Source organism: Meriones unguiculatus, chromosome 3 (genome assembly GCF_030254825.1).
Source record: "Meriones unguiculatus strain TT.TT164.6M chromosome 3, Bangor_MerUng_6.1, whole genome shotgun sequence".
Classification (NCBI taxonomy): Eukaryota; Metazoa; Chordata; class Mammalia; order Rodentia; family Muridae; genus Meriones; species Meriones unguiculatus.
The window spans coordinates 10,907,142-10,917,542 of NC_083351.1; the positions used below are offsets into that span (position 1 = coordinate 10,907,142).

Here is a 10,401-nt window from a genome sequence, read left to right on the forward strand (position 1 = left end):
ACCCTGCATAAGGCTGCTGGCTCTCCTTTCAAATAGAAAAAGCCAGAAGGGTCCCCTGAGAGCCCTTCCTGGGTGCCTACGTCTCGCACAGAAGCAGTGTTGCAGAAGGAGCCAACGTCTATCCTGGCTGGGTGAATGAGAGCAGCTTTAGCCTCAGCTCCTGTCTCTTCAGATAAAAATCTCTAGGACCTCCAGTCACCTCCAGTCTGTGACAGCACCTGACTCCTCCAGCAAGGCTGCCCTTCCTTATGCCCCCAAGGCCCCCAGCACGGGCCGAGGCTAAGTCCTTTCAAAGGGGTGCTCAGTCACCCCGGGTTTTCCCAGTGCGCCTACCCTGAGCTCCACGCAGCAGTGGAATCTGTTGCATTCTGTGTCTGGAACAGTCCTACAACCAAACAGGACCTGTTTTGTCCAACCCATTCTGTTGATGTTCTTGGAGCCCTGAAGTGTCAGCCTCTGGTGAAGCATGACGGAGTTGGAAAGGAGCCTTAATCTCTGCTGCCGCCAGGAGGCCCGTTTCCAAGATGCTGGACAAGGAGGGGTGGTCCTACAAGCACCCGCCAGCCCCTGGCCATCAAAGTCCAAGTGTGCGGTTCCCATGGCAGGCCCTGTCCCCTGCGGCCATCAGACACAGGAAAGGAGGGAGCATAAGGCTCCCTCAGGAGTCAGGAGATCTGCGGTTCTCCTCCTGCGTGGGGGGCTGTTTCCCACCAGCCCACGAAGGCAGGAGAGGCAGGGGGCACAGAGCTTGGAAGGCCGGAGAGTATGACAGAGATCAGACACTCCAGGAACCACTGCAGGGACCTAGTTCAACTTTAATTCCAGAGAAGAAAGGCTATGTGCCCCTGGGGGAGTGGGTAGGGAGCTCCAAGGGGAGGTGTACATAATTGGCTACAACTAGGCACTTCAAGGATGCTTGATTTGCATTGAACAGCATGATCTTATATGAACAGGAACACAGTGCCTGGTTATCCTATAGGCAGAGGGAGGGGAGAGCTAGCAGGGAGCTGTGACAAAGGCCATGTCTCAAATGTGGCTAGGGGCATGTCTACAGACACTCTCCAGAGAAAGTCAGGCAAAGAGCAGGAGGCCCTGCTTGGGAGAAGGAGTCCTGTACCTTAATGCCGAGCTCAGAATGGCTATCCAGACTGGGGAGACGGCAACTTCAAACAGCAGGGTCTTTCCAACAGAGCTCTGGTTCTGTTTCACCCCTCTGAGTCTTTCTTCTTAAAATCTACACCTTAGTTTTCCTATCCAGACCATGGGCAGGGTGGGGTTAAGTGGGATATGTGATTGATAACGCCCCACCCGGCTCTATCACTGGACTTCTCACCCTGGAGCTGGCGGGTGGAAGTCTGGCCTCCTCTTCCTGACACTGGTTCTGTGAAGGTTAGTCCAAGCTGACTCTGGGCTGACCCGAAGAGCAGATGAGGACTCAGGTGGGTCTCACAGGGCCTCAGTCACTAGACTCGTGGCTGGGAAAGCATTATGGCAGAGACCATTGCTAAGAGCTCCGGGTTCAGGGCTGTGTCCTTCTACCCTGTCCCTTGTTCCTACATCAGGGCTCATGTCCAAGGCAAACAGGACGGAGCGGAGGTGCCACAGGAAAGCCCGGCAGAGCCTCAGGGCTCTATGGCAGAGGGCGGTGAAGGAAGCTTTTCTGTAAGTTCTTTCAGCTCTAAATCCTGCCGGGGGATGTGGCATCCTCTGCTCTGCCCTGGGCAAGAGGGAAGGAAGGAGTCTGGCTATGGGACAGAGGTGTGAGCCAAGGACTGTGACCTTTCCAGAAAGGACGGGCCCAGCGCAGAGATGGAGGGAGCTGGATTTCCTTGGAGCACAGGGCCCTCCACCTTCCTTCCTGTCTAGAGGAAGGAAGAGGGATTCCTAAAGCTTGACAGTCATCTTCTCTGCCCCCTCCCCCACACCGACATATATTCTTCCCTCTCACAACCCTGTTGGCCTGATTGTTCCTCATTCTTGCAAACTCAGCTTTAATTTGCCTCCTCCAGGAACCTTCTGCTGGTAGGTTCCTGGTTGCAAGGACGGCTTGTAGCTTCCTGTCAGTAACCATCCTGGTGTGTGTGTTGGGGGATGGCGGGGTCAGGGGCACCCTGTCTCATTCACAGCTGGGTCCCCAGTGTTCCGTGAGGCACCTGGTATACAGTGGTACCATATGAGTGCCTGATAATGAGCAAATGCGGCACTGGAGATGTGGACCAGATGTCCCCAGGGAGCTGAGAGCAAGGGGCCTTCAGGGGATGGCTTGTCACGATGGCATAGTCATGTGTAGGCTTGGAAACTCAGGTGCTGGAAGTAGTCAGATAGAGGGAACACGCTGGCTGAGGCATAAGCTGGGCAAAGGTGAGGGGAAACTACTGTGAGGTTACAGTTTCCAATCAGGCCTTCAAGTCACAGAGCTGCCTCTGGAACCCACGTCGATGCTGAGGAACACGAAAATCCCAAGATCCAATATATACATACTAAATATATATATATTTAATTTACTCATTTTATTTTACATACATGGATATTTTGTCTGTATGTATACATGTGTACCACAAGTAGGTGCTGGCAACTGAACCTGGGGCTTTCAAATCTCTGAGCCATCTCTCCAGCCCGCCCAAGACTCAAGTTTTTATTGTTGTTATTATTGTTATTTGCTTTTTTTTTGAGACAGGTATTTTCTGTGTGGCCTTGGCTGTCCTGAACTCTATAGCCCAGGCTAGACTCGAGCTCACAGAGATCCGCCTGCCTGTGTCTCCCTGAGACAGCTGGGGTTACAGGTGTGCGTCACCGTGCCGTGGGCTTAGGACTCAAGTTTTTCAAACATTGTTTACATTTTGCCTGCATTTATGTCTGCGGGATATGTGTGTATCTAGAGTCCTTGGAGGCAAGAAGAGGGTATCAGAGCCCTAGGAATGAAGTTACAGAGGTTAAGAGCTGCCATGTGAGTGCTGGGAACTGGACTTGAGGCCTCTGTAAGAGCAGCAAGGACTTTTAACCTACGAGCCGTCTTTCCAACCCTGTTCAATTTCATTTTAGCAAGATATTAAGAAAATTCTATAGCCGGGCACAGTGGCACACACCTTCTGCTGTCATCCCAGAAGAAGCAGGGGGATCTCTGTGAGTTGGAGGCCAAGCTGGTCTACAAAGCGAGTCCAGGACAGTCAAGGCAACCCAGTCTTGAAACAAACAAATAAACAGGCAAAAATTTGTCTCCAAACTATAGCAGCACGAAAAGGCATGTGAGCTCATCCATCATCCTCATTACTCCAGCATCCAGCATGAAGACAGCTGAAGGCCCCCCAGGGAGAGGCTCTCACCAACGCCAGCTACGCTCCCAGCTCAGCCAGGACGTCCAGCTTCCCGAAGTCTGAGGATGTTTGTTTTTTAATACATGTGTAAGTCAGGTGACAGCTTTGGGGAACTGGTTCTCTCCTCCACCTCCTGAGTCCGGGGATCAAACTCGGGCCATTAGGCTTGTCGCTAGGCATACTTACCCCAAAGAGCCATCTCGCTGGCCCAAGTGTGAGAAATTTGTTTCTGCCGTTTGACTCACCCAATCTGTGGTGTTTTTGTTACAGCAGTCTGAGTGAAGACCGTATCATTAGTCACTAGGAAATGTAAACCACAATGAAATTCCACTTCACACCCACTAAGATGGCTGCAACCAAAGAGACAGACAATAACAAGTGTCCCTAAGGATGTGGGAAAAGCAACCGGAACCCTCTGTATGCCGATGGGATGCACGAGGGGCCGCCATTTTGGAAATCAACTGACTTCCACAATCACGGGATCAATGCCTCTTCCTGAGGAACCTCAGAGAATGGAAAACGTGTGTGAGATTTAGACACCTGCAGGTGGATCGCTCACCTGTGATCTAGCACTTGGGAAGCCGAGGCAGGAGGACAGAAAGTTCCAGAGCGCTCTGGATCACATAGTGGAACCCTGTCTAGTAACAAAAACCAGGCCTGGGGACGACGGCCAGGGAGTGAGGGTGTGTGCCACACAGGCCTGGAGAACCAAGCTGGGTCCCAGAACCTGCTAAGCAGAGGCACAGAGCCAACCTTGGAGGATTATCCTCTGACCGCCACACAGACACACACACACACACACACACACACACACACCACATGTAAGAGACAACACATACAAACACACCCACACATACACATTCACACACAGACACACATACTCATATATCTGCACACACATTTACACACACAGCACATACAGAGACACAGAGACACATGTATACACTTTCACACACTCATTACAAACACACACAGAAGCCCACACAGAAGCACTCACACACAGACATTCACATAAACAGACACACACAGAGGCACAGAGACAGAGACACAGACACACACAGAGACAGAGGTACAGACACACACACACACAGAATGTCACGACCGCTTAATTATGCCAGAGGACTTTAACTGAGACGCCACAAAGGGTGGCAAGGTGTTGATAAAAGCCAACGCCAGAATGATTTTTGAATGCTGCTTTAATCACACTAATCACGCAGATATCTAAGAGTTGCAAAGCACATTATACATCCTACGGGGAATACAACCTGGCCGCAGGTACGGGCTCGGACACTTTGCCTCCAGCTTCGGGTGTCTTCTAGGCCCGGAACTTCGCAGTTCCAGCTGGACCTTTGACTCGTCTTCTGATGACTTGACAGGCCTCGGAGATTCTCTGCTCCTGCCAGGCCTGGGTGCGAAGGAAGCTGCGGTTGCTTGGGAACCGCCTTCCAGGGCCAGTCTGATAAGGTGGTCCTTTCAGAACCGGTCTGTTAAGGTGGTCTGGGCTTTTCAAGCAGCCGTTCGGGAATTGGCTGGTTAGTGGCGGTCTCTCCGCGTACTCACCAAAGAGTCTGGCCTGCCGCGCCTGATGGGCTCTGACTCGTTTTTGTACATTTTTCAGGGCATAGCTTTAACTTAATCATTCTTTCACACGCTCACACGCACGCACACACGTCAGCTGCCTTAAGAGCGTTCTTACTTACTATTGCTACGAATATTTTCTTCTCTATCCTCGACAGCTCTGATGTCTGACAAGCTCTCAATGTCTTAGGGGTGTTGCCCAGTCACTGTCACCAAAAACGTCTCTTAACTTTGCTCCTGACAGCTCTGCTGTCTTACAGGCTCATTACACACACACACACAGAGGCACAGACACACACAGAGAGACAGAGGCACAGACACACAGACACAACAGTTGAACAAAAACAGCCGGGCTTGCTGATACAAGCCTGTAATGAGACACTCAGGCTGGAGGCAGGAGGCTTGGCAGTTCAAACCCTGCCAGGGACATAGAGCAAGTTCAAGGCCAGCCTGGGAAACTTGACGAGACCCTGCTTAAAACGAAGTGTGAAAAGGAGGCTGGGACACAGCGGTTGCCTCCCCCGAGGTCAGGCCCAGACCCAAAGAGAAAGCACAGCAATGACAGCAGAACGGGGCTGGCTGCCGAGCCCTCGGGGCCAGCGAAGTCACGCTGCAGACTGCATTTCCCTGAAGTGTGTACGTTGGGAGAGTCTCAGAGAGGGAAGGTAGACCGAGGGTCTCCCACGGGGCGAGGCACACCCTCCCCCTCGGCCGCAGTGCTGGTCTGGGATCTTTGAAAGGTAAATGCTTCTTTCTGCTGTCCTCGGGAGCAAGGCGTTCTGCCTGGGGCCTTGGAAGCTGCTGTCACCTCTGCCTGGAACACGCTTTCCTCAAGCGGGCGGTCACCCAAGCCTGAATGTGCTGCAAATGTCGCAAACCTCCTGGCGCTTGTCCCTTCAGTTTTTGTTATGCACATGAACGTGTGTGATGTTTATTCACAGACATGTTCATACACCCATGGGTGCGGTGTAAATGTGTACTCTGTGTATGTGTGAGTAGTGTAGATGTATGGTGTCTGTGTGTGTCTGTGCATGTGTGTTATACATGTGTGTGCTATCTGTGTGTGTGGTATGGTGTGTGTGTGTGGTATGGTGTGTGGTGTCTGTATGTGCCTGTATGGTGTGTGTGTTGTGTGTGTGTGGGAATGAGTGGCATATGTGTGTGGTGTCTATATGTGTCTGTGTGTGTGATATGGTATGTGTTTGTGTGGTGTCTGTGTACACGTAATTGGTTTTGGTGTTTTGTGTGTGTAGCCTTGACTATCCTGGAACTCGCTCTGTAGACCAGGCTGGCCTTGAACTCACAGAGACCTGCCTGCCTCTGCCTCCCAGGATCACAGGTGTGCACCACTGCCTGGTTTACTGAGTAATTCTTTTCTGATTAAACTTAGCAGCGACACCAGATCTCTAGGTGCAGTCAGTACACAAAGGGGGCGCCCCCTCACCCCTAGATGTGAGGAAAAGCCTCTGGACAGAGCCGAACATCTCCTCTGGGGAAGTAAGTTTAAGTTGAAATTCACTGCTGAGGGAGAAAGTAGAGGTCGTAGGTGGACGGGCTGAAGTGCAGAGGCACCTTAAACCACGCCCAGGAGCAGAGGACTGCAGGGCCAAAGGTGGGTGGGTCAGGGAGTGAGGTGGGGGTGGGGTGGCAGTGACCGTCTTTAATCTCAGCTTTTGGACGGTGGAGGCGGGAGGATCAGGAGTTGCAAGTCATCTTGGGCTATATACAAGTTCAAGGCCAACCTGAGCTACTTATTCCCTGTCTCAAAGAATGGGGGGAAGAAAAGAGTGGCTGGGAGGTGGCCAGTGAGTAGACAACCAGTCCCTGGCTCAGTCCTGCCTATGGTAGACCAAACCAAGCTCTATGCTCTAACAACAGCATTTATTCTTTTTTTTTTTTTAATTTTATTTTTTTTTATCAGTTACATTTTATTAACTCTGTATCCCAGCCGTGTCCCGATCCCTCATTCCCTCCCAGTCCCTCCCTCCCTCCCTCAGCATTTATTCTTATTTATTTATTTGCTGTGTTTAAAATTTTTTTCTTAATTTTTATTTATTTTGTTTTGTTCTTCGAGACAGGGTTTCCCTGTGTAGCCTTGGCTGTCCTGGACTCACTTTGTAGACCGGCCTCGAGCTCACAGAATTTCCCCTGCCTCCTCCTCCTGGAGAGCTGGGATCACAAGCGTGTGCCACCATGCCTCGCTCTCTTTAATTCTTTTAAAGTACGCTTATTTGCTTTACTTATGTCTGCGTCTGTGTGTGTCTGCGTGGTGCATGTGCGTGTAGGCGCCCGCAGAGGTCAGAGCTGCAGTACGAGGCTTCCAGGGATGAAATACAGGTCTTCAGGCTTGGCAGCTAGCACCCTCCAGTGCTTGAGTCATCTCACCAGACCTCCAGTTTCCTTCACTCTCCTCCCCACCCCCACCCCACCCCCTCTGGTGCGGCCAAGGAGCCCTGGGAACTGGAGGAGCAGGCCTGGAGCAAGAGTGGGGTCAAGGAGTGTCCAAACCCCAGAAAGCTCATCCTGAGGAGGGCAGGAGTGGGATCATTGCCCCCAACCCCCTGCAGGTAGTCCTGTGACACCGCCCACCTTTGCCCCACTGGAGACAGTCACCGGTAGCCAGGTTAAGCTCCTTGCCCTAAGGTCAAGTCCAGCAGCAACAGGAATTCCTCCTCATGCAAATGAGGCATCCTCAGGACCCTTGCTGCAGCCAATGACTCATCTCCCAAAGGCCTTTCCGTCCCCCACCCCCCATCGATTAAATAGGCTCTCCCAAAGAGGCCAGTCTCACTAGCTGCTTGAGGTCTTCACCCCCTGCAGCCACAGCCCACCCTGCCTTTCTCCGCTTCCTCCCTCAGGACCCACCAGGCTGATCCGGTAAGGGCTTCTTTCCTCTGGATCCATGGGTCTGACCCTGTGTGAATGGGGAAGCAGGGCGGGAGCGACCCCTGAAGGGACCAGGGCCCTGTCTTGGGTACTCTGCTTGAGGTCTCCATCTCCTGCGGCCCTTCCCACCTTGCTTGCTCAGGCATCTTCCCCGCCTGCTCCAGGCACCCATTGCCAGCAGGATACTACGTCATCACTAGCTGCCAAGATGCGACAGAAGTCTCGCATCCTCCCCACCCCCCACCCCATCATGTGCTACATCCCCTTGTAAAAGGCAGTCCCCCTCCCTCTGCTCTCTTCCCTCCCCCACCCCAGAGGCAGCCTCTGCATACCCCTCCCCAATAAACCTCCCACGTGAGGGTGACTTTATGGCCTCTGTCACTTAGATACCAACCCCGCTTCTTTCAGAGTCTGTGGGTTAGGGTGGGAAAGCAGGGTGGAAGGACAGCTGAGGAGACCCTTCTTTACAACCAGGAGGGGTTTTGTTTGTGTCTTTCTACAGGACCTGCTCAGGCCTATTTGGGTCCCAGCCAGAAATGTCCAACCCCACCCCACCAAGCAATAAGTTGGCCCAACCTTTGCTGACGGGTCAAGGACTGAGGAGGCCAAGGAGATGCTGTCCCAGACGGGACAACAAGATCTCCAAGGACATCCACAACCTGGGGGCCCCTGCTCAGGCCATGTGCCGCCTGCGGGCTCCCCTTTCCTCTATTTTCATGGCTGCTTTTGTTGTTCTTCATTCTAACTCCGCTACTGCCCAGCCTCTTCCTCACCCTCGCAATGCCCACTGGAGATTCTTTGCTAGGGAGATCTACCACGGACACGACAAAGTCATAGGAACCCAGGACTGCCCACTGGAAGGATGCCAGACGGCCATTGAGATCCCTTTACGCCCTGATTCCATCTCCACCACGACCGACCCTTTCCTCTGCTTTCCTTACCGCAACGCAGGCGCCTGCCTCCGGGAAGCCTCCTCGTACGGAGGTTGCAGGTACCGGAGGTGCCAAATTGAATCCGCCGGCCGCAGCGGCACCATGCTCGCCAACCTTAACACTCATTTTCAGCTTTCCATCGGCGATCCCTGGCACGAGCGATGGCAGACAGGAGTGGTGGGGAAGCTCTACCCTAACAGCCACGCCAAAGCCCCAGTAGCCGACCTGCGCGTGTCCCGCCTGCTCGTCCCTGTGTCCGAACCTGTCACTGACCAACGCGTTAAAGATCTTCAGCAGAAGACTCACACTCGAAAGCAGGACCAAGCCGCCGTCTCCTGGCTACAATACATCCAATACACCGCCGGCCTCCTGTCCCTAACCACCCACCGAAACGCCTCTGAGTGCTTCCTCTGCGCCTCCCTCTCCCAGCCGCCACTGACAGCTATTCCTGTTAACATCTCCATTCACGAACCCCTCGGGCCCTCGCCCCCAGGAAAGTTAGAAAATGTTCCTCTCTTCGATCTGTCCTTCCCCCTTTGCCTCGTAAGCCCCTCTTCAAGGTCCCATCCTTCATGTTCCCGTGACGTCACCATCACCGGGCCAGTATGTGTTCGCCCTCCGGCTCTTCTCTGGTGCAACAATGTTACCAGTGCCTGCATTAACCCCCCCTTTCCAGGTTTCTGCACCCCGGTAATAGTTGTTCCCCGGGTCTATCTCTATGAGCCTCAAGAGCTCCCTTTACAGCTGGGAGGAGACGGAAAGACAAGAGAGGGCTTCGTTCCTCTGCTCATCAGAATGGGTCTCAGGGACTCGCTGGGCACCACCGGAGACCCCCGGGCAGCCTTTGTCCAAATGCACCATCCTGCTGGTGACTTCCAGGAGAACTTTGACCAGGCCATGGCTTCCTCTACAATCGACAGTCTTGATTCCCTCCAGCCACAGGTCACCTCCCAAGCAGGGGATTCTCTACAAAACCGAAGACGTCGGGACTTGGCGGCTGCTGAGCAGGGAGCCACTTGCCTTTTCCTAGGGGAGGAATGCTGCTTCTATGTGAATAAATCCGGGCTGGTAGAACAAAACATACGGAAGCTCAAAGAGCTCCAGCGAGAGCTCCAGGAGGGCAGCCTTACCTCACGGTACTCCACTCCCCTAGCGGCTTGGCTCGTCCCCCTCCTTGTTTCTACTTTGGTTCTTGGGGCCCTCCTGACAGGCTACCTCATCAAATATCAAAAAACCAGAAATGACAGATAAGTAACACTGCAAAACTCACTGCCCATTGGCTAACGATTGTGGTGATGCTCCCCTGTTCTAAAACAGAAGAGCAAATGTGGGACCAGGATGAGCAGGCCTGGAGCAAGACTGGGGTTGAGGCGTGTGCAAGCCACTGAAATCTTATCCTGAGATGGTCGGGAATAGGATCTCTGCCTCTTCCTGTCCCGGGCCTGCACGTCCCGGCTCTGGTAGCCCTGTGTCCCCCACCTTTGCCACACTGGAGGGCGTCACATAGTCGGTAGCCAGGCTAAACTTTCCTCTTATAAGATCTTGTCCAGCCGGGCATGGTGGTGCATGCCTGCAATCCCAGCACTCAGGGAGGCAGAGGCAGGTGGATCTCTGTGAGCTTGAGGCCAGCCTGGCCTACAAAACGAGTCCAGGACAGTCAAGGCTACACAGAGAAACCCTGTGTCAGAAAA

The 10,401-nt window shown here is 53.2% G+C and overlaps 1 protein-coding gene across 1 annotated transcript; it reads left to right on the forward strand.

The window, feature by feature from the left end:
- The first annotated feature begins 8,314 nt into the window (after nucleotides 1-8,314).
- On the forward strand, nucleotides 8,315-9,961 carry LOC110545197 (ERV-BabFcenv provirus ancestral Env polyprotein-like). The gene has a single exon (XM_021631139.1). It carries the CDS (start codon nucleotides 8,315-8,317, stop codon nucleotides 9,959-9,961), a length of 1,647 nt encoding a protein of 548 aa, XP_021486814.1.
- Nucleotides 9,962-10,401: the final 440 nt, after the last annotated feature.